This window comes from Rana temporaria, chromosome 1 (assembly GCF_905171775.1).
Source record: "Rana temporaria chromosome 1, aRanTem1.1, whole genome shotgun sequence".
NCBI classification, from domain to species: domain Eukaryota; kingdom Metazoa; phylum Chordata; class Amphibia; order Anura; family Ranidae; genus Rana; species Rana temporaria.
The window spans coordinates 316,424,783-316,451,825 of NC_053489.1; the positions used below are offsets into that span (position 1 = coordinate 316,424,783).

At 42.3% G+C, this 27,043-nt stretch overlaps 1 protein-coding gene across 1 annotated transcript in view; it reads right to left on the bottom strand.

Annotated features, from left to right (window-relative positions):
• The window catches only part of TMEM38B (transmembrane protein 38B), a 60,463-nt gene that overhangs the window by 9,771 nt on the left and 23,649 nt on the right, over positions 1–27,043 (bottom strand). The window contains exons 2-3 of the mRNA XM_040359208.1: positions 7,765–7,921; positions 759–943 (exon numbers count right to left, since the gene is read on the bottom strand). Coding sequence (XP_040215142.1) covers positions 759–943; positions 7,765–7,921 — 342 coding nt within the window. The remainder of the gene's footprint in view (positions 1–758; positions 944–7,764; positions 7,922–27,043) is intronic.

Sequence of the window (27,043 nt, forward strand, 5' to 3'; positions counted from 1 at the left end):
AAAGCGAGTACTCACATTTGATAGTTAACATATTCCTGAGGCGCTGGACAGTTAAACTTTTATTGAATTTTGATATGCCTGGGGGCATTGATGTTTTGTTCAGCTGATGTGGGTTGACATTGGGAGCCCTCAAGCACTGGTGGACATTCAAACTACATTCTCCAGATTTACTTTGCAGCCATATATTGTGTTCCCCTCCCTAATTTGTCCTTGTGGCCAACATCGCTAGCAGTGAGCAATAAAAACATGACAGAGATTCTAAACCAATATCCCCCCCCCAAATGTGACGTTACATTTGAAGTAAGCACATTGTAAGTGATATTCCCTAATAAACCATCTAGCGATTTAATTTATTCATAGCTTGAAGCTGAAAACAATATTTGTTTTCCTGCTCAATTTCATATATATCTACTTTTAATTACTAGGGTTATAACCTTGGCCATTACGGAAGAAAATAGTCTTAAACATATTTCATAAATCATTTCCTGTCACACCTCAGGTGTTTTTGTACTGCCAGAAAAGTGTTATGGTATTTAATATGAAAAAAAACACTATTCTGAGATTTGCAATTTCCTTGTTGCCGTAACAGCTGCCTCCTTCCAAGAAGAATGCTGCTGCATAGATATAAGATGTTGAAGTTTCTTCATTGTCACTACTCTGAGTTTCACTGACATGATGTAGTTAAAGCTCAGTTTTCTTTTATCCCTCCTTCCTTTACACTAAATTTATTTCAATTTGCATCAAAAATGTCACATTACCTTTAGCCCAGCCATTTGCAATCATGACAAGCCAGGCATCTTTGAAACGACTATTTGCCTGTGTGACTCCAGATAAGATCTTCCCAGTTCTGGTCACTTCCTTCATTGCAGCAGCAATAACTCGAAGAGGTAGGAAGCAAAAAATTCTGTAGACCAGGTCATGTGGAAAGTAATATACCATATACCTGAAATTGCAAAAAGAAAAAAGTTGAATTTCGACATACCTTTAAATTCTGTATCTTACAGTACATGACACAGGAATTGACTCACAGTTATATGATGTTACTGTCAGGTGACTGGACAATCGCTGGGTTTGCCCCCTAGTGTCCCTAAATAACCCTGCCCACTCTGTGAGGTTCCAATTTTGTCAGCTAGCAACACAGATTAAAAAAAAAAAAAAAAAAGAGAGGGGAGAAATCTGTGTCCTGTACTGTACTCCAAGATATAACTTCCATTGAAATCAATGGGTACAAGTTGCCTACAAGTCGGATTGAAGTAGTACAGGAACCTTTTCTGAAGTCGGAGTGACTTCAGTAGTGTACATTAAGACAGCTCCATTCACTTTCATTGATTTTCTCAACCGCGCGACTTGGGACGACTTGGGGAGACTTCAAGTCGGATCCCAGGTCGCCCCTGTGTGAACCGGCTCTTACAAGATAATTTACTGTTGGTGACTGGAGAAAAAAAAATAATAGAAGGCATACCCTTTCTCCGTGTCTACAAAGGTAAATGGAGGAGCTCAAGTCCATCACAGGGATAGTAATGACATAACCCCAAAATAACTCAAATGGCTCAAAATTAAATTGGTTCAGAAACCTTTAGACAAAATAGAGATGAATACAGCACTTGGAAGAGTTGAGTTCTTATTTAAAATATGTTGGGCTTATCCAAATCTGGAAGCCCCCTTTAACGAAGGGGAACTCCAGATCTCGGCCCTCCCCATGTGAATTGGTAATGGGGTACCCTTTTTTGCTAGAAAATTACTTAGAAAAAATATATATAATGTTTGGGGGTTCCAACACCCTAGAGCAGGGATATGCAATTAGCGGACCTCCAGCTGTTGCAAAACTACAGGTCCCATCATGCCTCTGCCTCTGGGTGTCATGCTTGTGGCTGTCAGAGTCTTGCAATTCCTCATGGGACTTGTAGTTCTGCAACATCTGGAGGTCCGCTAATTGCATATACCTGCCCTAGAGACGAAAATTGCGGTCATTGCAATACTTTTTGTCACACCGTATTTGAGCAGCGGTCTTACACTTTTTTTGAAAAAAATTCACCTTTTTGAATAAAAAAAATAAGACAACAGAAAACTTAGCCCAATTTTTTTTATATTGTGAAAGATAATGTTACGCCGAGTAAAATGATACCCAACATGTCACGCTTCAAAATTGCGCCCGCTCGTGGAATGGCGTCAAACCTTTACCCTTAAAAATCTCCATAGGCGACTTAAAAAATTCTATAGGTTGCATCTTTTGAGTTACAGAGGAGGTCTAGGGCTAGAATTATTGCTCTAACGATTGCGGCGATACCTCACTTGTGCGGTTTGAACACCGTTTTCATATGCAGCCGCTCCTCACGTATGCGTTCGCTTCTGCACACAAGCTCGTCGGGACGGATCACTTTAAAAAATATTTTTTTTGTTTTCTTATTTATTTTAATAGATTTTATTATTTTTACACCATTTAAAAAATAAATGGGTTTCTTTTTTCCTACTACAAGGAATGTAAACATCCCTTGTAATAGAAAAAAGCATGAAAGGTCCTCTTAAATATGAGATCTGGGGGTCAAAAAGACCTCAGATCTCATATTTAGACTAAAATGCAATAAAAAAAAAATGTTATTTGGAAAAATGACAACAGAAAAATGTGCCTTTAAGAAGCATGGGCGGAAGTGACGTTTTGACGTCACTTGCGCCCTGCTATGCTATGGAGATGGGTGGGTGGCATCCCAGCCAAGCAGCGTAAAAGACCCGATCGCCTCCGCCGCTGCCAACGGCTCCGGTAAGTGGCGGAGGGTGTGGGAGAGCAGTGGGAAAGGGGGCCCCTCTCCCGCCGCCGATAACGGTGATCTTGCGGCAAATGCGCCGCGGAGACCACCGTATTCGTTTACAGGACCGGCCACGTTAAAGACAGATATCTCGGTTGTGGCAGCAGCTGCTGCCATTACCAAGATATTCATTTTTAAAGTGATGACGTATATGTATGTGAGCCGGTCATTAAGTGGTTAAATTACTTCCCCTTTAGAAATTACATTTTGTGCAGGGACAGTTCTAAACACGGGAAACATGCGCTACTTTACAGGCATACTATACACACTCCCCAGGTACGAAATTTAAAAGAATATTTCACTTTTATTGTTTCACTTTAAGCATTATTAAAATCACTGCTCCCGAAAAAAACGGTAGTTTTTAAAACATTTTTGCATTGATACATGTCCCCTGGGGCAGGACCCAGGTCCCCAAACACTTTTTATGACAATAACTTGCATATTAACCTTTAAAATTAGCACTTTGATTTTTAATGTTCGTGTCCCATAGACTTTGGGTGTTCAAACACATTTATTATGTTCTGGTGCAAACCGAACCGCGGGGTGTTCGGCTCATCCCTATTCCTGGGTACAAAATCCAATGCAAGCACCCAACAAAAGGTTTCAGAGTCCACAGACTTACTATAGATATTTTCTTACAAAAGACAACACAAAACAGCCAACATGTTTTCGGGGCTCAAAGATCTCCCCCTTCTTCGGGGCTTGAATGTGATGAAGATGCAACAGAGTTCAGTGGATCAATGGATCAGCATGGAGATTTTTAAACTCCCAAAACGTGTTTGATGTTCTGTGTTGTCTTGCTGTGAGCTCATATATATTGTAAAAGCATTTGGACTCAGTTAGACCTTTTTTGTTGTTGGTCTCGCTGCATTTTGTACACTGCCATGTTGTTGTCCAACTGGATGATTCTCCAGTCAGGTATCCTCCATTGTGTGGATACCAAAACATTAAGAGCTCCAGAATGTTGGCCAGGAGGAGAGATTTCTGTAGCAAAAAGGTCCTCTGCACCGACAAGGTGTCTAGGAATCCTCCCCAGTCTTTCATGCTGGTATGCGTCATGAGGATCTTCCAAGACAATATGAGAAAAGATTTCTCCACAGCCATCATGCAGAATTACAGAGTTGGACAGCACTTGTACATGTGCTGGGCCCCTAATCTACATGCAGGGCACTGGACGCATGGATTTCAATGTTTTTTTTTCCTTTAAGCAAATGATTAGAATGTAATTGGCTTCAAAAAAAGGGTGGACTCCGGGTGCAGAGCACAGCACCTTAAGCCAACCCAGTTGTGTTACATTAGCAAATTAATATCCGCTAATGTCTTCTTGCTTCTCCTCCTGGCCAATCAGAAAGTGGGTCCTGAGATCCAATTAGCCAGGAGTCTTAGGAATTAGGCTGGGAGGAGAAGCAACAGCCCGGCACTTCCCACAACAAGCTGGAGCAAGCTGGAGAGAGGAGCAGCCTAAGGTAAGGCCACTAATCTCCGCCTTTCCAGTCTGTCTCCGCGGCAGGGGTGGGAAAGGCCGGCGGTCACAATCATGCAAGTGAGGGGGAGGCACAAAGGGGTTGATTTAATAAAACTGGAGAGTGCAAAAGCTGGTGCAGCTGGTCAGTGGATGACGAAACATGCGTCGGGGGGGTTGGACGTACTGACGCCATCACGCTACTCTCGCTGTGGACAGGTGTATGCTTGCTCGCTGGCCGGCTCTTTTATGATCTTGTGATTTTTACAGAATGTAAGTGTAGCCTTTAAAATTTCAATAAATGCACCTTTTAAAACGGTTTAACGCTATGTAAGCTCCTTTACTTTTGTGTAATACACCGGCCTACTTGAGTCCTCTACACAACAGGAGTACGTATCAGACGGAGTGCTGTGATTCATCTTAGTGGATTAATCTGTGTTGCCGTGCTTCCTGGTACAGGACCCAGGGTGGGTTATAGCTGCAGGCTTTCATTTAGCTTGCTTTTGGTAAGCTCAAAATTCTCACGTGGTGGTGCACAAGTTTATTATTGGTGGACATCATGTCACTTTGAGGTTTTTTTGTGGATCATATTTCTCCATTCACTTCATCATTCACAGGACTATTACTTATCTATCTGATTCACATTATCAAGATTTAAGGACATACTTAATAATTAAATTATTGATATTTATATTAATAATTATTTTCTGTTTGCATATATGCAGTTAATCATTTTGGTTTATTTATCAATTTATGCTTATCCTTTATGGTGATCACTTAAGGGTGTTTTTTGTCTACAGTCAATTTATTAAAATTTAGACACTGGTGTATATCACTGGTTTCAGTATATATCCCCTAGAGGGATTCTTGTTAGTGCAGCTTTAATTTTCAGTATTTGTATTTTGGTGTGTATCTCACTGTCTAGCTGCAGCTTTTTGTCCCATTATAGCACGGTGTCCTGTTTTTCCCAGCTGTGCATGGTAGCCAATCAGCTTCTTACTTCAGCTTTTTCAATTAAAATAAGTTAATCTTTTAACAAAAAATAAAACAAAATGTCCATTTACTCTTTTTGTTTTAGGTGCCTGGAAAGCATTACAGTAGCGATTGGCATACAAGTCCGTATAAGCGGTCTGCCTGTACATGGTATGAGGAGGCAGTTTTTCACTGACAGGAATAATGACCTACCACAGTGCTCAACAGCACCATAGTAGTCCATTGAGAACTACAAGCCGCCAGCCGCAAAGGATGTCGGCACTTGTGGTTCATTGATTCACAGTGATCTGTGAATCAATGACGTGCCGTTTGGATGGATCACTGGCTCATAATGGGGGGGGGGGGGGGGAGTCTGATGCTGAACATATTACACCCTAAATATGGGTATAACATGTAATGTGTTCAGCAAGGTGAACTTATCGCTTAAGCTTCGACAAACCCAAAGCATTGTCATTTTTTTTTTTTTCACTTGAAATTTGTTTTATTGAGTAGCAGTCATTTTTAATAAAGTACACAAGATACAGACAGACAAATAAATGAGATGGGATAGCTGAGAAAGACAAACATATGAGACAAACAGACAAATATACAAGATGAGATAGCAGTGACACATAGGCTGTAAAACAGCTAGATAAAATATATAAGAGATTGAATACTTCCGAAACATAGATCCAAGTTCTGAGACAGATGGATTAAACACAGACAGAGCCTTTCACTTTTTTTTTTAGCATCTCTAAATTTTCTGCTACACTTGCGATACAGATGCTATAATAACATTACGCCAGCAGATGGCACTGGAGTTATACGACCTTGCAAACAATTCGCTTGAAAATCACAGCCCATTTTATGGATAATTTAATACTTGAGCTTCACAATTTCAAAAAAAAAAACTGTCAGCTTTCAAATGTAGTTAGCTATACTGTACATGTATCATCTGGAAGATATATGTCTCTGGCTGTGCAGCAACCAGTTCCACATTCTGACAGTTTGTTGTTCCCCACAACCTGAACTGATTGTAAATTACACAAAAGTACACTTCAGCAGATACACAATATGCTAGGTCCTTTAAATGCAGTCTTAGTTGAAAACATTTAATTTTGTCCAACAGATGCATGCTACTTTGCAAATGAGTGTCATGCAATGTGACATAAAAAAAAAAAAAAAAAAAAGCGTCGCTAGGGGGTGCACACCGCACCCAGGTGACACCCGCCTGAGGGGTGACACAAGGGACGGACTGAGCCGGGCCTTTCTGATGCCCCGCAAGCGGTGAGGAAGCGATCAATCTTTAAACAAAACTGTATCACGCTGCATCCGATCACAGCCTGAATATTGAGGAGAGCCAGACAGAGAGGGAATCTATTGCCACTTGGAGCCAAGATACCAGCCGCTGTAAAACAAAGTCCCGCCTCCTGGATTGGCTCCTATGATGGACACCACACTGGTCCAATGCTGGGAAATTGGACCAGCGCGACGTCCATCATAGGAGCCGATCCATCTATCGCACAGAAGCTAGTATGGGGATTCTATGCTATCCATTAATTATCCTTATTTGGACTTTTTATGAAAATTTTATTTATGTTCTCTAGGGCTGCACTCTGGTAAGGATTATGGTGGCAGCAGCACTGACATATAAACTTCCGGTTAGGTCACAGGCTTACCTGTCCCTCAGGCCAGACCATCCATGTTCATAGCTTTCAATATCCGGCCACTCTGGCAAGGAAAGAAACTAAATCGGATACAGTCTGTACTGCAACTTTAGAAGAGTGCAGGAGTATTATTAGGAGGCCTAATAAACCCCTGATGTTTCCTGAAAGAAAACCTATCACTTTGCTATCACATAGGAGGTTTATCAGCCCCCTCAAAGTACACACACCACATACAAACTCATGTGCCGAGTGCGAATGTGTATGAAAACGACAATTGTGTCACACAGATTGAGTATTGCATTGCATGCTGGAGTGAGAGCAACAATTCTAGAGCCACTATTTACTGGTAACTCTGAACTGATAAGCTGTAACGGATTTTAAAGTGTTACTTACGGACAATTTTGGGCAATGACGTTTACCATTTTACAGGCACCCATATTAGGTAATTACATTGAATTTGTGTGCACTAAAAGTCATTTGAGCTTATTTTTTACTGTAAATTGTAGGACTTTAAAAACAGCAACGAAAAGATTGTGTGACATAAAAACCTGCAACTGCCACTAGTTTATTCCATAGGGTCTCTGCTTTCATAAAATATATAATGGTTTGGTGTTAAGTAATTTTCACTTCTACATGTACATTTTAACAAAAATAAATAAATAAATAATAATAATAATAAATTACTTGTTTCTGACTTAAAGGTTTCTGAAAAAAACTAACAAGAAAAAAAAAAAAAAAAAAACTGTTTAGAGATTTATTTTAGGTACATGGATCGGATACTATAAAATGTATAGGTTTTAAATGATAAAAAAAAAATCACAATTACCAAGAAATAAATACATGTAATAGTGGAACTTACCAAACCACAGAAGCAAAAATTATGTTAGTGGTGTTCGACAAGATTGCTACAGGAGGTTCTGCTAGCATTAAAGAAGATAAGATTCCCCCACCAAAGCAGCAAAGCATTGCACTGAACCAAGATGCCATAGGACTTCGCGATGCCACATCAACAGCACCTACAATATAAAAAGAAAAAATTTAATGTGTTTCTGAAACCTTGAGAAAATGGGAGATTATAAACTTAGGCATGTGGAGACTATCACAAGATCACACATCTTCTTAAATGCATTTATAATTTAAAAAGCTTAAATTTTCAGGATTTTGGTAGAAACACCTTAAAAGCGGAAGACTATGGTGTGTGTGTGTGTATAAAGTTTAAGAGGGTGTCGGGCATCAGCAAGTAAAGTCAGTTATCTATGCAAATAACCAGGTAGGTCCCAAAAATACCATTCAAATCTACAAAGGGGATACAGCACAGTGAGTATACACTTATAACCAGTAAATTAGCAACATCAGACATCCCTGCCCTTTATAGTTACAAACCTGCACCATGCAGTAAAAATAGGAAAAAAATTAATGCTTGGGTCCAAACAGCTTCATACACACACACACACACACACACACACACACACACACACACACAAAACACATGGGAAACTGAATGAGTGTTACCCATTGTTAACTCTTGTTTGTAAAAATTAGGATTCTTAGTTACCATATATTGCAATACATATACAAGCTGGCTATATACTGTATTTATCGGCATATAACAAGCACTTTTTCCCCCTGAAAATCAGGGGGAAATCATGTGTGCGTGTTATATGCCAATTCCCCTGCTGTCTGAGGGGATAAGGAGGGGCGAGCGCCATCGGATTACACACAGCCGCGATCTCCCGATACCCGGGGCTCAGTCCACACAGTCCCACCTCCTGGCCCGGCATTGGACCACTATTCTGTCTATCATAGGAGCCGGGTCAGGAGTGTGACTGAGCGCCGGGTACACAGGAGATCGTGGCTCTGTGTAATCCGACACTGGCGAGGCTGCAGATGGGCACTGTGCAGGCTGCATTAATTGGCAATGGTGAGACTGCAGATGGGTAAAGGAGAGGCTGCATTAATGGACTGTGACCTTTATTTTGCTTCAAAGTTCTTTATTTAAAATTTATAGTTTAAAATATATAGTTAAAAGGTAACATTTTGGTAGCATAATTATTAATGTGGAATGTACGTTCCTTGCTAACAGTTATTTTTTATCAAGTTGTTATGGGTAAAGTTCCACTTTTAAGAACCCCTGTCTCTTTGAAAGAGCACTGTTATAGTTTAACCTCTGTTATATCCCGGTCTGGAGTTTCAGCGTGTATTTCATACTTTTCTTAAAAGTTAGCTTTGTTACAGTTGCTACTGTTTTCCTTTTATAACACATGGTAGTAGGTGTTCTACTGTATATATGTAAAGATTTGATGTGGAATTAACAAACCCCATTATTAAATCACCATCAGTCTAATGGCAGTTAGATTGTGCAGGGTGAGACGAAGAGTGCCATTGTCACATATTGGTGGTAGCGGCTGAAATCTGACATTGTTGTTGTCACACCATCTTTTGGTTACCTTTTTCCTTTATATATGGATATCCCTTATCATGTACTCAGACATTCCGTATTTTCTTTGGTTTTAGTAACAGATGGAACCTCCAATTCATGAGTTCTGGCCTCACTCAAACCCCTTGATTGTTCTGGGTCAGTGGCTCAAAAATATTGCGGCCAGAGACAGAAGGTCAGACATGGCAGTCTTCATTTTCACTCACTTCAGATTTTGGTTAACTAAAACATACTTACCCAGCAGTTCACCATTATTCCATATACAGTTGGATTGCAAGCATAATTCGTCCCGGGAAACATGCTTGTAATCCAAAGCACTTGTATATCAAAACTAATTTCCCCATAAGAAATAATGGAAACTCACCAAAAATATGTAGTAGAATATATATTGGCTTAAATTTATGAAATTAGATTTTTTTCATTTTTGTATTCGCTATGTATTTACGCAATGCTGTGGTATATGCACGTTCCAATTAGTTTCCGAACACTTATAATATAGATTTAAAACAAGTCTTTAAACAGAAAGCGTTCACCTTTTTATGTGGTAATCCATGCATTAATGTGTAGGCCCACCTTAGTTTGCGAATGATTTGGGATTTCCAAAGTTGTTTTCTCACAAGAAAAAATAAAACTATTGAATGGCCAATTTTAGCAAAGTTTGAGAGCCCCTACTGGTTGCATATCTAGGGACCATTAGATAATTTATGTCTTGCTTGGATATTTTTTGCCAGCAGCCTATTTGTTCAGTAAGAGCAGAAGCTATTCTTGGGGTGCTAATCATCCAGATAAACATGTCAACTGATATCCCAAGTGTGGATGCTTATGTAGGCGTTAAGAGATTAGATATATTTAATATTTTTAAAGTTGGATTCCTTCCTGAATTTCCATCAAAGTCTACTATTCATAGCAAAATCAATGAAAACTTCACTTTTTTAATAATTCTCAAATTTTCCCATAGAATGCCATACTGCCTAAGATGTCACTTTTTGAAAACAGGTATTTTGAAATGCAATTCTATCTTTGAGGGGAATATTATATACAGTTAAAATGTTAACAAGGAAATTCAAATACAATGCATTTGGGTGCAAAAATATGAATGCAATCTACTCTCACTGGGGAGGGGGGGAACCTCTGGGGGAATCTAGGATGGAAAAGGACCTGGGGGTCCTAGTAGATGATAGGCTCAGCAATGGCATGCAATGCCAAGCTGCTGCAAGCAAAGCAAACAGAATATTGGCATGCATTAAAAAGGGGATTAACTCCAAAGATAAGAGATAAAACAATAATTCTTCCACTCTACAAGACTCTGGTCCAGCCTCACCTGGATTATGCTGTCCAGTTCTGCGCACCAGTCCTCAGGAAGGATGTGCTGGGAATAGAGAGGGTCAAGAGAAGAGCAACAAAACAAATAAAAGACTGGAGGACATTAGTTATGAGGAAAGGTTACAAGCACTGAACCTGTTCTCTCTGAAGAAGAGACGCCTGAGAGGGGATATGATTTCAATGTACAAATACCATACTGGTGACCCCACAATAGGGATAAAACTTTTCCGTGTAAGGGAATTTTAATAAGACATGCAGCCTCACTAAAATTAGAAGAAAAGCAGTTTAAACTTAAACTGCGTCGAGGGTTCTTTATTGTAAGAGCGGTTAGGATGTGAAATTCCCTTCCAAAGGGAAAAAAATCACTGATCGCCGCCATTACTAGTAAAAAAAAAAATATTAAATAAAAATGCCATAAAACTATCCCCTATTTTGTAAACACTATACATGTTGCGCAAACCAATCAATAAACACTTATTGTGATTTTTTTTTAACAAAAATATATAGAAGAATACGTATCGGCCTAAACTGAGGGGAAAAAAAATTAAATATTTTTTGGGGATATTTATTATAGCAAAAAGTAAAAAATATTGCATTTTTTTCAAAATATTCGCTCTATTTTTGTTTATAGCGCAAAAAATAGAAACCGCAGAGGTGATTAAATACCACAAAAAAAGGAAATGTGATGAGAGGACCAAGAGTTCAAGAGGTGTTCAACACGAGCGATGATAGAGGGGTAATTTGCCTTGTATAGTTGTGGATATGAGGAGGTAATATTGACTCCTAGATATTTTAGGGAATCCTGACACCAATTGAACTGAAAGTTGCTGCTCAATCTGGTTAATAGATCAGGGGGTAAGTTTAGTGAAAGAGCTGAACATTTGGTGGGGTTAACTTTGAGACCTGAGACAGTGTGAAAGGTATTTAAGGTATCCAACAACACCGGAATAGACAGGAGGGGTTCTGTGAGGAATACCAGTGCGTCGTCCGCGTATAAACTGATCTTGAACTCCGAGTCCTTGCAAGGGTACCCCCGTATGTCAGTGTTGTGCCTGATGGCCTGTGCCAGCGGCTCTATGGCCAACGCAAAAAGGAGTGGGGATAAGGGGCAGCCTTGTCTGGTTCCTCTACCCAGTGAGAAGAATTCTGAGTTATGTCCCGGAATTTTGATACAGGTTTTTGGGGCGTGGTAAAGGGCATTAAATCCCTGTAGGAAGTTACCTGTGATGCCGAATTTAGGGAGAAGTTTATTCAAATAGGACCAGCTAACGCTGTCGAAGGCCTTGTGTATGTCCAAACTCAAGAGGCAGGCCTGTTTGGATTTCAGATTAGCGTCTTGTATAATATTAGTAACTAATCTTATGTTGTCTACTATCTGTCTACCTGGGATAAAGCCTGATTGATCATGATGGATTAATGGGGAGATAACAGAGGCCAGTCTGTTTGCAAGGATTCTACCAAATATCTTAAGATCATTATTCAAAACTGAAATGGGGCGAAAATTTTGGGGGAGGGTGTGGTCTTTGTCTGGTTTAGGGATCAGGGAGAGGTTTGCCAGCAACATCTCATCTGGGAATTGATTACCGTCTAGGACATAATTAAATAATTTCATAAGACTGGGTGTTAAACGGGAGGAGAATTTTTTATAATACATGGTTGTGAAACCATCAGGGCCCGGGGCCGTTGAAACCTTTAGAGATTTAATTACTTGGGTTATCTCCTCAGCTGTACAGGGTTTATTCAGGGATTCAGATTGGTTGAGGTCAAGCGAGGGAAGTCTAAGGTTGTCTAGCCACGTGTTCGCAAGGGCATCTGGGTTTGTACCTGGGTCAGATAATAGTTTTTGGTAGAATTTGGTGAAGATGTCAAGTACACCTTTGGGATGTGTCACCAAGTTGCCCTGAGAGTCTCGTAATTTATAAGTATGGGAGGGGTTAATGTCTTGATTCAATTTTCTGGCGAACATTGCCGAGGGAGAGTTACTGTATAGTAAAAATTTGGCTTTCGAGAACCTCAGAGATCTCTCTGTATTAGCTGATAAAATTAGATCAAGGGCTTTACGTTTTGATTGGATCTGTTGCGTCGTTTCTGGTGAGGCTGAGTGTTGTAATTTGTGATACAGTTGGTTCAGGTCATTGGTCAGGCTTCTAATTTGTGCCAGTCTTTCTCTATTTTTAGCTGCAGCCATTTTAATGATGTGGCCCCTAAGAACTGCCTTATGGGCCACCCAGATAGAGGTTGGGGGGGTGACATCATTTATGTTATCCTCAAAGTAGTTATCTATATGGGAGGCAATCGAATCTCTATTTATTGGGTCAGTCAAAAGGGCATCATTAAGTCTCCAGTTGTATACTGAAGGGGCAAGGCCAATGTGAGATGTGTCGAAGGATATGATATTATGATCAGACCACGGGCAAGGGTGTATACAAGCATGTGAAGAGTTAGCCAACAAGACAGGAGTACAGAAGATGTAGTCCAATCTGGCATAGCAGTTGTGTGGGTGGGAATAGTGTGAAAAGGCCTTGATCCCTACATTATGGGCCCTCCAGGTGTCAATTAATTGATTTCTATTAATTAGCCTATTAATAGTTTTGGAGAAGGATTTCGAGGAGGGTGAGATTTTACTTCTGTCCAGAGCGGGATGCGCTGTCAGGTTAAAATCTCCACCCAGGATTGTATGTGGGGAGTGGAATCTATCAAGTACATTGAAGAAATTTGAGAAAAACGTTGTTTGGGATTCATTTGGAGCATATATAGATGCTATTGTGATCTCTTTGTTATTGATAGTACCCTTAAGAATTATAAATCGGCTGTCTGGGTCTTTATACATTTGTTGTATATCAAAAATAATTGTATTACGAATAAAGATTGCAACTCCCCTCGTTTTGTTAGTGTAAGTAGTGTAGTAGTGTTGGCTATATGTCCTGTTAAAGAATGTCGGGTGGTTTGCCGTGGCAAAATGTGTCTCTTGTAACATGATTATGTCCGCACCAAGTCTTTTATAATGTTGAAATGCTTTTTTTCGTTTGTGCGGTGAGTTAAATCCCTGTGTATTGTGGGAAACTATTTTAAGGTTCATTGGTAAGAAATAATAGTATTATCCTCTGAGTATTATCTATTGGGGTATCAGACCACAAAGTTGCATTCTGGGGCAGATTTATCATACATAGGGTTATTATACACATATGGTAACTATCTCTGAAGTGTTGAACGTAGCCATAGGGGGTGTGTGAGTCATGTATTCTCAGTCTGCATGAGGCAGTGATAATTTTGGGAGCAAAATGCATCAGAAAGAAACTAGCATATATAAAACCGTAAAATGATTGTCTCTGAGTGAGCTTATCCGAAATGAAAAGGGCCCTAGTGGCCAACAACATATACCACTGAATCATCAACATAGTAGGATATAACTTGGGGACAGGAGAAATCCTGTCAAACATTACACAACACTGGGTTGTAGAAGGTGGGACCAAAATGTCCCTGGACCACAAACTGCTCGGGTGATGTCCCATCCGAGGATGGAGCAGCAATCGAGAACAGCTGTGGAAGTGGGGTCAATCTAGCGACGACGGATGTTCTAGGCATCTTGTATTATATATATCAAAGCAGTAATGCATTGTAAAGGTATTCGGTTATCAGTGAGCTGGAAGAAGCAGAGGGAGATAATAAAACAAAACAAAAACAAAAAAAAAAACCCCCTGAGATAAAATAATGGGCATAATCAAAATTTGCGAAGAGCTACTTAGGGTGGGAGCCCCCACCCCAAATTCGATGCTGCAGTGAAGATGAGTCAGCCAGGTCTATTAAAGTTGGATCCAATCGGGCAAAGAGATGCGTGCATTTTATGTATGGCAACATGGAGTTTGAAGGTTCACAAAGTTTGTGATGTGAACAATACATTTGTCCGCTTGTTCAGGGAGTAGTAATAAATCTTCTAAGGTGAGTATTCAGTTATTCATGTATCCGCAGCAACTGTCCTCCAAAGTGCAAGCAGGGTGAGAGTCTGGAAGATAGATTGGTGACCAGATCTGGCTCGCAGTCCTGCTCCAAAGAGGGGGGACTGAGTGATAAAGGGTCAATAGACCAACAGTGGGAGAGGTAACAGAGAGAACCAGGGAACAGAACGGATTCACAAATTAATGTGAGATGGACCATACATGGTCAATGAGGATTATGATTGGAAGGACTGGATCAGTCTCCTCTGATCCCTCTGATTGCGTCTGGTGGGAGGTGTCGACCAAATGGGGGAAGGCCTGGGTGTAGCTGGGGGACGAGAAGGGGGATCTTGAGTAATCAGGCCCAATTTTACCAAGAGTTCCTTCCCTTCTATGACGTTGTAGACCGTATATGTAGATCCATTGTGTGGGACCGTAAGCTTAAAGGGGAACCCCCAACGGTACCTAATTCTAGCAGCTTGTAACACAGTAGTGACTTCTGGGCAGAGTCTGCGCTATAAAAATGAGTATAATTCCAAAACTATTATACTACTTCCGCTCCCTCCCCATTTTAGTCCCCAAATCCAAGATTGAAGGTATTCAGAAATCAATCAACAAATTTATTTGGGAGGGTAGGAAACCCAGATATAGTTATGCACTTTTACACAGACCCCAATCAAAAGGAGGCCTGGGCCTACCAAACCTATGGCACTATTACCTGGCCACGAAACTCTCCCAGATATCACAATGGTTCTCCCCGCTACAAAACATACCCTGGAAGAAATTTGAATCTTCCTCAATCCTGCCATATCATCTCCAAGGTATACTATGGTCTCGAAACATTCTATATAGAAAACTCTCCAAATATAACCTAGTAGTAGCACATCTTTTCCAACTGTGGATGAAGATCAACAATATTCACTCCCTCTCCTCCCCCATTTCCCCACTTACCTCATACTTAGGCGACATTAGATTCAACCTTGCTTTTACCAACAAAAGTCACTTTTCATTATGGTTAGATAATAACTTAAGCACCTTATCAGCACTACAATCCAAATGGGAATTTAAGACTTTTGAAATGATCCAAAAAGACCATGGCCTCCCGCATTCGGAGATAGGAAATTACAGACTCATAAAATCCTTCTACGCAGATCACTTCTCATTATCCACTCTCCCTACCAAAACATTGTTTGAAAAAATATGCCTCTCTTCCTCACGGGATAAAGGGATGATCTCTCTGTTGTATAACTACATTAACAATTTTGGGGCAGAAGAGAAATCCACACAAATGCTTCATTGGGAGGCAGACCTAGGAATCACACTTACACCTGAAACTTGGTATTTCATGGCAGAAAACCTACGGAAAAGCAATAAGGCTATCCCCTTTAGAGAAACGCCAATTAAGATCTTCTCCAGGTGGTACCTCACACCCTATAAACTACACTCCTTTTATACATCAGTCTCCCCATACTGCTTCAGAGGGTGCTCTGATCAGGGGACTTTACTACACACATTCTGGAGCTGCCCTTACATAGAACAAGTGTGGAAAACCGCAGCAACTAAATTTGAGGAGTCTTCTGGCCTTAAGATTTCCTTCACCCCTCAAATCTGCATCCTTTATGCTGGGATCCCTGACATCCCCATCCCATATATTAGACTGCTTCATTCCCTCTGTAGTTCAGTTCAGTGGATGGTTGCATTGAACTGGAGATCCAACAACATCTCGTGGCAACAGGTGTTGGATCGGATGGATACCCTTAAGCTTACGGAGAAAGTTTTTCATTCCCTCAACGATTCCATGCAAACATATAACGATAAATGGTCCAATTGGCCCTTAGTTCACTAGGTTCACCTTAGGTTACACTACCCTATACACATTCCTCTCACTTCATACACTGTGGATAACTCATAGATAGGGTATGTCAAGTCATCAGAGATTGTAATAGCTGTTTTCTGTATTACATAGATACATATGTATATTTCCACAATTATAAATGTTTTGTCATCCATAGAGACTATGCTGAACAATGTATTGTCCATATATTCCACAATGTACGTTTGCTTATCCACATCTATATTTGAAATAAACTTTGGTAAACAAAAAAATAAATACCACAAAAAGAAAGCTCTATTTGTGGGGAAAAAAAATGTAGTTAGACTTACCGGTGACGGTATTTCTAAGAGCCTTTCAGGACAACCTTGGTGAGAGCGCAGCTCCGCCTCTTTAACAGGAAACTCACCCAGGCTTTAAATCCCTTCTCTTCCACCATGGCTTCAGTTATTGTGGCCTCCGACACACTGGAAAATAAAAGCACAGAAGAACCACAATACCATGATAGACACATCACAATTACTTCTAAGATATATTAGGGAGGGAAATAGCAGTTGTCCTGAAAGGCTCTTAGAAATACCGTCACCGGGAAGTCTAACTAAGTTTTTCTCAAAATCGCCTTTCAGGACAACCTTGGAGAGGATAACCAAGTAACTTACCCTAGGGTGGGACTGCTGCCTGCAGTACCTTCCTGCCGAAGGCTTGATCTGCAGCAGACATCAAGTCCAACCCATAGTGCCGAATGAATGTTGAGTAACTGGACCAAGTGACAGCCTTGCAAATTTGATCAGGCGTAGCACCGGCCCTTTCGGCCCAGGAAACTGCCGTTGACCTTGTTGAGTGAGCAGCGATACCTGAGGAAGGTATTTCACCTTTGGCTCGATAGGCTTCTGAAACTGCTTGTCTTAGCTATCTGCCGAGCGTGCTTTGTTAGACGTTTGTCCAGAGGAAAGACCCATGAGAGACCCTTTGTAAGACTGGATGAGCCCCTCCACCACTACTACTAGAGTGCTCGTTTTACCTTCGAGGATAGTTTTTCGCTTTTCCAGCGACTTCTGGTGCGACCAAACCTGTAGAATGTTCATCTGGAGGGGTCTGGAATGTAATCTCAATCACTGGACTGCTGGGATCGTGGCCGTGAGAAGGCCCAACACTGATATGGCTGACCTGACTGAAACCGAGAGATTCATCTGCATCTGACCCACTGCTGAAAAGATCTTTTCTATCTTTTCCTGAGGAAGGAAAAAATTTTGTAGAACGAGTTTAACGTGTAACCCAGAAACATCATCTCCTGTGTAGGAACTATATTTGACTTCTCTCAATTTAGTAGCCCACCTAGGCTCTTGAGATGAGTCTGTGACGTTTGAAGGTTTGTCACAAACTGATCTCTGGAATCCGCAAAGAATAATAGGTCATTCAGATATGGAATGACTGAGATCCCTCTCAGTTTCAGAGGTTCCAGGGCTTCCGCCATTACTTTTGTAAAAATCCTGGGGGAAGATGAAAGCCCGAACGGCAGGGCCCTGAACTGGAGATGCAAGACTGAAGTCCCTAGATTGATGGCCAGGCGAATAAAACTCTGGGAAGCTAGTGCCATCGGTACATGTAGATAGGCGTCTCTTAGATCCAGGGATGCCATGAAGCAGTCTGGAGATAACTTTTTTATGGAATGAATCGTGTCCAAGCAAAAAAGTGTTTGTACCGTATTGATCTGTTCAAGATCTTCAGATTTAGAATCAGTTGGTACTTGCCCGAAGGTTTTTTCACCAGGAATATATGGGAGTAAAACCCCCGGCCCTCCTGTTGCCTCGGGACCTGGACAATTACTTCTTCTTGTATCAGATCCTGTAATAGGTTCATCATAGCCAAAGATTTTTCCTGATCCCTTGGGAGGGGTGTATATTTCTTACAAAAGGGACTTGACTCCATTGCGAGAGAAATGCGGACAGTCTCCCTCCCACTGGAGTAAGATTGTCACTTATCTTAGGGGTTTGGTCTGGGGGAGATCTAAAAAGAACCCCGCCCCTTCCCCTACCCTTTTGGGGAACCCAACGTTTTTTGTTGTCTTCTCTGTTTTTATAGGGCTGCTGAACAGCACGAAAATTATTTTTGAAAGTTTGTTTCTTCTTAGCGGGGAAAGCCTTCTTTCTATCAGCTGTTCTGTCCAAGACTGTTTCCAGATCTGGGCCAAAAAGAAAATCCCCTGAAAAAGGTATGCCGCAAAGTTTTATCTTGGAGGCTGTACCTGCCTCTACATGACCCATTAGCTTTTCCACCCAGCATTCTAGATTCCTTGCCACCACTGTGGAAGTCATAGCTGGTTTGAGGCTGGCTGACGTGGAGTCCCATGCCTTTTTCAGAAGGGCATCTGCCCTTTTGTCCATTGCATCTTTTAGGACCCCCATGTCCTCAAAAGCAAGATCCGTCCGCCGAGAAACCTGCGAGAATGCAGCATCAACTCTATTTTTTTTTATTCCAAACCTCAGACTCTTTATTTTCAAAGGGGAACCTTCTTTTGAGAGATTTGGATAGAAACAGTCCCTTTTCTTTTTCTTTCAATTCTTTTTTTATTGTATCCGATAGTACCCTATGTACTGGGAACACTCTGTTTGGAATCATCCAGACCCTGGTACATCTTATCGTGGACGGATATCTGTACTTTCTCCTCCTGAATATCCAGGGTGGTGTAAATTGCGCTTAACAATTCATCCACATCCTCTAAGGATAGTTTATATCTGGAGGTTCTGCCTGTGTCCTCTTCCTCCTCTTTATCAGAATCCTTAAGGGAGGAAAAGTACTTGCCCCTTCATCCCCAGAATCCACCTCTACCGGTTTAGAGGTAGAAGCTCTTGGGCTCGATGGTGGTTGCTGGGGATCAACCTGGGCTGAGTGTGTTTGTAAGCTCACGGACTGAGGTAAACAGGTCTTTAAATTGCTGAGACGATTCCTCTTCAACCATGTTTTTAATGCTTTAATGCAGAATCTACACATTGCTTTCTGCCATGAATCTCTGAGAGGATTCTAGCAGGAGGGACACTTCCTCTGGCTTGGTGGATTTAACTGTTTAGCTTTGCTTGACATTTTTTAAACGAGACAATCAATAACTCAACTAGAGTTCTACCTAGTGACAAACACCTCAGTGCCAAACACCACCACCATAATTAAAAATAAAAAAAAGTATAGCAGCAACCACCCAAGACCAAACTGCAGAGTCAGCCAAAACACTTCTGACTAAGCAGACACAGGCTCCCATAGGGAGGAAGACAAACAGATACCCAAAGCAAAGCCCATAAGGATCAGAATAAAAGGTACCACTGTACCCCTCTTACCTGGGCCTGACCGGTGCTCACGGCGCCTGCATGCGCCATTGCTGGTGATCTCTCCTCCATCCTGGTAGAGAAACAGCAGAAAAACACTGAGGTTTTAAAATTTTCCCAGCCTCCGCGTCATCAACAGAGGCCGGAAACGGAAGCGCCGGTCTAAGGACCGGCCCCCTAGTCCCTGCGTTCCAGGCGCTTGGAACTATGAGCGCCACGCCCCCACAGGAAACAGCATCGCCAACGTGACGTCACCCACTGGCTGGGACCCAGAACAGACATGCAGGACGCACCACTGATAACAGCGGCCCCCGCCCGACCACCTGAGCCAAGACCTGCGGAATCCGGGCACATAGACACTGTCCCTCCTGTGGGTCCTTTTGCTCCCGTGAGCAGGCGAGACTGGGGACTCCGCAACACCCCCCATGCAAGGTAAATAGGGGGAGCTGGGATGGTCCGTGCAACAAACGGCAAACAAAACTGCCAAACTGAGGGAAAAAGCCTGTCCTCCTCCAACCTTGGAGAGAAGCGCAGCTCCCTGGTTCCAGCCTGTTGCTTCCACCATGGCAGAGGAAACACAATAACTGAAGCCATGGTGGAAGAGGAGGGATTTAAAGCCTAAGTGTGTTTCCTGTTAAAGAGGCGGAGCTCCGCTCAATCCAAGGTTGTTCTGAAAGGCGATTTGAGAAAATACGCCAATTTTGTTTGGGAGCCACGTCGCACGACCATGCAATTGTCAGTTAAAGCGACACAGTGTCGAATCGCAAAAAGGGACCAGGTCCTTTACCTGCATAATGGTCTGGGTCTTAAGTGGTTAATGACCACAATATACAGGGATATACAATATAGGTTGGACTTTATAGTCTTTTTTCAACCTCGCCTACTAAAAGGAACGACAGAAGAAAATAGCTACATTGCTAAAAACATTGGCCCGGATTCACGTATAAGCATGCATCTTTGTGCGGGCGTAACGTATCCTATTTACGTTACACCTCCGCAACTTTGACAGGCAAGTGCAGTATTCTCAAACCAAAGTTGCGGCAGCGTAGCGTAAATAGGCTGGCGTAAGCCCGCCTAATTCAAATGTGGAAGATATGGGCGTGTGTTATGTAAATTTAATGTGACCCCACGTAAATGTCGCTTATTATGAACGGCGCATGCCGTTCGTGAAAGTATCCCAGTGCGCATGCTCCAAATTAACCCGCAAGAAGCCAATGCTTTCGACGTGAACGTAAATGACGCACAGCCCTATTCGCGAACGACTTACGCAAATGACGTAAAACGTGAAAAATTGGACGCTGTTCAGACGTCCATACTTAACATTGCTACGCCTCATATAGCAGGGGTAACTTTACGCCGGGAAAAGCCTAACGTAAATGGCGTATCTGTACTGCGTCGGCAGGGCGTACGTTGGTGAATTGGCGTATCTAGCCGATTTACATATTTATAGGCGTAAATCAGCGTACACGCCCCTAGCGGCCAGCGTAAATATGCAGTTAAGATACGACGGCGTAGGAGACTTACGCTGGTCGTATCTTATACAAATTCTGGCGTTTCTGATTCTTTGAATCAGGCGCCAAGATACGATGGCTCAGACTCAGAGATACGGTGGCGTATCTGGAGATACGCCGTCGTATCTCCTACGAGAATCTGGGCCATTGCATATACTACTATTTATACTGCAAATTACTAAAATCTTATATTAAAAAAAAGGCATTCATACATTGCTTTAATAACAACCAGTCCTGCCTTCCTGATATGACAAGCCAAAATGGGCTTCAAGTAGCACAGTCCACTGCCAAAATGGCATTCAGTTCATTGCAGATGTAAATACCATCTAAACTCTTTCTTTAAAGTATAGCTAAAAGGCTGAAGGATCAGAACACCTGTCAGGTGCTGTCTGTGCCTCCGTTATAGAGATTCACTCTTGCCATTTGGCCCGTTTACCGTTATCAACTAACGTGGGAGTGAAAGAAAATCCCCAGTTCTGGGTTGTCACCAAAACAGGAATGGGGGGGGGGGGAGTGAAATCATCCAATGAAGATACTAGCTCCAATAATCCTGAGGACTACCAGGGACTTCTTCTCTTTAGTGGGATTTTCTCTCACTTTCTGTTGTGGCTATGGAACAGGAAGTAAAGAAAAATGTCCCCAGTGGGACATAGGCAAAACAAATAAAAAATTACACCCAATCCTACTCTATCCAAAATGAAAAAAAAAAAATGCCTTCAGTTCCAATTTAAATCATAACTAAACTCAAGAGCAAACATACATATACAGTGTGGGGAAAAAAGTATTTGATCCCCTGCTGATTTTGTACGTTTGCCCACTGACAAAGAATTTTTTTATGGTAGGTTTATTTTAACAGTGAGAACAACAAAGCTGTATCCAGAAAAACAAATAAAAAAATAAATTAATAAATATTTGATCCCCTAGCAATCAGCAAGATTTCGGGCTCCCAGGTGTCTTCTATACAGGTAAGCTGAGATTAAGAGTAGGGATGAGCCGAACACCCCCCTGTTCGGTTCGCACCAGAACCTGCGAACACACCAAATGTTTGTGTGAACTTTAGAACCCTATTAAAGTCTATGGGACTCGAACATTTGAAATCTAAAGCAGGGTTTGACAAATTTGCTTGAATCTAGGAGCCAGCTAAAAAAGTTAGGAGCCAGGAAACGCACCCCGTCCCGACGAGCTTGCACGCAGAAGCGAACACATACGTGAGCAGCGCCCGCATATGTAAACGGTGTTCAAACCACACATGTGAGGTATCGCCGCGATTGGTAGAGCGAGAGCAATAATTCTAACGACCGATATTGTTTTTTCAGTGCCGATACAATACCGATATTTCAGCCACCTCTCAGGCCAATAGCCAATATGTAGCATCACTTCCGGGTTACTAGATCCAAGATCCGAACGAAGCATCGGTTTTGTTTGGGTCTTCGGTCAGGTTGGGTTGTCGCAGTTCCGCAAAAAAATAAAAAATTAATAAAATCGCTGATCGCCGCCATTACTAGTAAAAAAAATACAAAAAAAAGTCCATAAATCTATTATATATATATATAATTCTTTTTTTTTTTTAAAACGTGGCCCCGTCCCGCCGAGCTTATGTGCAGAAGCAAACGCATACGTGAGTAGCGCCCACATATGAAAACGGCGTTTGAGCGAGAGCAATAATTCTAGCCCTCCTCTGTAACTCAAAACATGCAACCTGTAGATTTTTTTTAAACGTCGCCTATGAAGATTTTAAAGGGTAAAAGTTTGTCGGCATTCCACGAGCGGACGCAATTTTGAAGCGTGACATGTTGGGTATGAATTCACTCGGCATAACATTATCTTTCATAATATAAAAAAAAAAAAAATGGGGATAACTTTACTGTTGTCTTATTTTTTTATTAAAAAAGGTGTAATTTTTTCCCCAAACAAATGCGCTTGTAAGACCGCTGCGCAAATACGGCGTGACAGAAAGTATTGCAACGATCGCCATTTTATTCTCTAGGGTGTTAGGATAAAAAATATATATAATGTTTGGGGGTTCTAATTAGAGGGAAGAAGATGGCAGTGAAAATAGTGAAAAATGACATTAGAATTGCTGTTTAACTTGTAATGATTAACTTGTAATACCAACGGCCACCACCAGATGGCGCCAGCTTACACAAGGAAGAGCTTGCCCACCTTCCAAGCCAAGTCGCCAGGAGGCTATTTCTAGTCGCCATGGCGACCGGGATTTGTCGAGCCCTGATCTAAAGTGCTAATTTCAAGGCTAATATGCAAGTTATTGTCCTAAAAGTGTTTGGGGTGTAAAGTAAGCATGTGAAATAGCGCATGTTTGACGTACTTAGAACTGTCACTGCACAAAGTGTAATTTCTGAAAGAAAAAAAGTCATTTAAAACCGGACTCGCGGCTATAATGAATTGTCAGGTCCCGGCAATTCAGAGAGAATTCATTCATAAAAAAAAAAAAAGCGTGGGGGTCCCCCCAAATTTAATTACCAGGCCCTTCAGGTCTGGTGTGGATTTTAGGGGGAGCTCCACCCCAAATATTTTTTAAAAATGGCGTGGAGTTCCCCCAAAAATCCACACCAGACCCCTTATGCGAGCAGGTAACCTGGCCGGCCGCAGAAAAGAGGGGGGGACAGAGTGCGGCCCCCCCTCTCCTGAACCGTACCAGGCCACATGCCCTCAACATGGGGAGCATGTCCCCATGTTGATGGGGACAAGGGCCTCATCCCCACAACCCTGGCTGGTGGTTCTGGGGGTCTGCAGGCGGGGGGCTTATCAGAATCTGGAAGACCCCTTTAACAAAGCGGACCTTTAGATCCTGCCGCCCCCCCTATGTGAATTGGTAATTAGGTACATTTTACCACTACCATTTCACGAAGGAAATGTAAATAGTTGTAAAAAAACAAAAAAAAAACACACACACACACACACACACACACACACACACACAGTAAAAAAAGTCCTTTATTAATAAAAAATAAAAATAAAATCCAGCGGTGATAATCCACTCTCGGTCTGGCTCCCCGCTCCAACGTTGTCTGTATCCAGCGACGGGTGATCTCCTCTCCGGTCCAGCGATGAGAAGATCATCCGGGATCCAGAGCGCAGCATCGCCGGCCACCTGTCTCCACCGGAGACAGCCTGGCAAATGACGCTGCTGAAGCTGTGACATTTCTTTTATTGGTGAGGCAGGCCCACCCGTCACGTGACCCCATCCCCCTCTGACGCACCCTCTGCTACGTCACTGGGGAAGCCTGGCTTCCCCCTTGTGTCGGAGGGGGCGGGGTCATGTGACGGGTGGCCCCGCCTCACCTATAAAAGAAATGTCACAGCTTCAGCAGCGTCATTCACCGCGCTGTCTCCGGTGGAGGGAGGCGGCCGGCGATGCTGCGCTCTGGATCCTGGACAATCTTCTCATCGCTGGACCGGAGAGGAGATCACCCGTCGCTGGGTACCGACAACGTTGGAGCGGGGAGCCGGGACCGAGTGGATAACCACCTCTGGATTTTTATTTTTTTATTTTCCACTGTGTGTGTGTGTGTGTGTGTTTTTTACAACTATTTACACTTCCTTCGTGAAATGGTAGGGGTACAATGTACCCCATTACCAATTCACATGGGGGGGCCAGGACCGGGGGGGCCAGGACCTGGGGGTCCCCTTTGTTAAAGGGGTCTTCTAGATGATGATAAGCCCCCCGCCCGCAGACCCCCACAACCACCGGGCAAGGGTTGTGAGGATGAGGCCCTTGTCCCCATCAACATGGGGACATCCTCCCCATGTTGAGGGCATGTGGCCTGGTACGGTTCCCTCTTTCTGCGGCCGGCCAGGTTACGTGCTCGGATAAGGGGTCTGGTGTGGATTTTTGGGGGAGCTCCACGCCATTTTTTTTTTTATTTGGGGTGGAGTTCCCCTTAAAATCCACACTAGACCTGAAGGGCCTGGTAATTAAATTTCGGGGGACCCCCACGTTTTTTTTTTTTATGAATGAATTCTCTCTGAATTGCCGGGAGCCGACAATTCATTATAGCCGCGAGTCTGGTTTTAAATGACTTTTTTTCTTTCAGAAATGACACTTTGTGCAGTTACAGTTCTAAGTACGGGAAACATGCGCTATTTCACATGCTTACATTATACCCCCCCCAGGTACGAAATTTAAAGGAATATTTAACTTTTATTGTTTCACTCTAAGCATTATTAAATTCACTGCTCCCGAAAAAACAGCTGTTTTTAAAACTTATTTTTGCATAGATACATGTCCCCTGGGGCAGGACCCAGGTCCCCAAACACTTTTTAGGACAATAACTTGCATATTAGCCTTTAAAATTAGCACTTTAGATTTCTCCCATAGACTTTAACAGGGTGTTCCGCGGCTTTTCGAATTTGCCGCAAACACCCCAAATTGTTCGTTGTTCGCCGAAGAGGCAATGTTCGAGTCGAACATGAGTTCGACTCGAACTCGAAGCTCATCCCTAATTAACCACTTAAATACAGGGCTTTTATACACACTTCCATACCGGGCCTATTCTGGCACTTCTCTCCTACATGTACAAATCATAATTTTTTTGCTAGAAAATTACGCAGTACCCCCAAACATTATATATGTTTTTTTTAGCCGACACCCTAGGGAATAAAACAACGGTCATTGCAACGTTTTATCTTGTACGGTATTTGCGCAATAATTTTTCAAACGCCTTTTTTGGGGAAAAAAAATTGTTTCATGAAGTAAAAAAATAACAAAACAGTAAAGTTAGCCCAATTTTTTGGTAAAATATGAAAGATTAGGTTACACCGAGTAAATAGATACCCAACATGTCACGCTTTAAAATTGCGCACACTCATGGAATAGCGCCAAACTCGGTACTTAAAAATCTCCATAGGCAAGGCTTTGAAATTTTTTACAGGTTACCAGTTTAGATTTACGGAGGAGATCTAGTGCTAGAATTGTTGCTGCCACTCTAACGCACGCGGCGATACCTCACATATGTGGTTTAAACGGCATTTACATATGTCGGCGGGACTTGCGTGTGCATTCGCTTCTGTGCGCGAGCTACCGGGGACAGGGGCGTTTTAATTTTTTTTTATTATTATTATTATTTATTTATTTTACATATTTATTAATTTTTTTACACTTTTTTTATTTATTATTTATTTTTTATTTTCTTATTACTTTTATTCCTATTACAAGGAATGTAAACATCCCTTGTAATAGGAATGTGTGTGACAGGTCCTCTTTATGGAGAGATGCGGGGGGTCAATAAGACCCCACATCTCTCCTTCAGGCTGGAAACCATGAGATCGGTGAAAAAAATTCACTGATCTCATGAATAATGTGGCCTACAGCCGCAATCGCGGCTTTGTTTACTTACGGGACTCGGGCGTGACGTCATCACATCGCTCCCGGGTCCTCCGACGGTCATAGAGATGACTGGTGACCATCTGGTCACCAGTCATCTCTATACTTCCTGCCAGCGCCGGCCGATTCTTTCTCCGGGCCCCCGATGGCACGGGAGAGCCCGGAGAAGCACCGGATGGCGGCGGAAGGGGGGGATTTCCCCTCCCGCCGCCTGTAAGAACTATCTACAGGCTCGTTCTTATGTTGTGAAGAATCGCCGGCACAAGAGATAGATATCTGGATGATGCCTCTCGCTGCAGGCATCATTCAGATATCCCCCTTCAAAGTCCAGGACGTCATATGACGTCCACTCTGGATGGTAGAGACATTTTGTGGACGTCATATGACGGTGGCTGGTATTGAAGTGGTTAAAAGCACTCCCTTAAAGGGAGGGCTCCCAA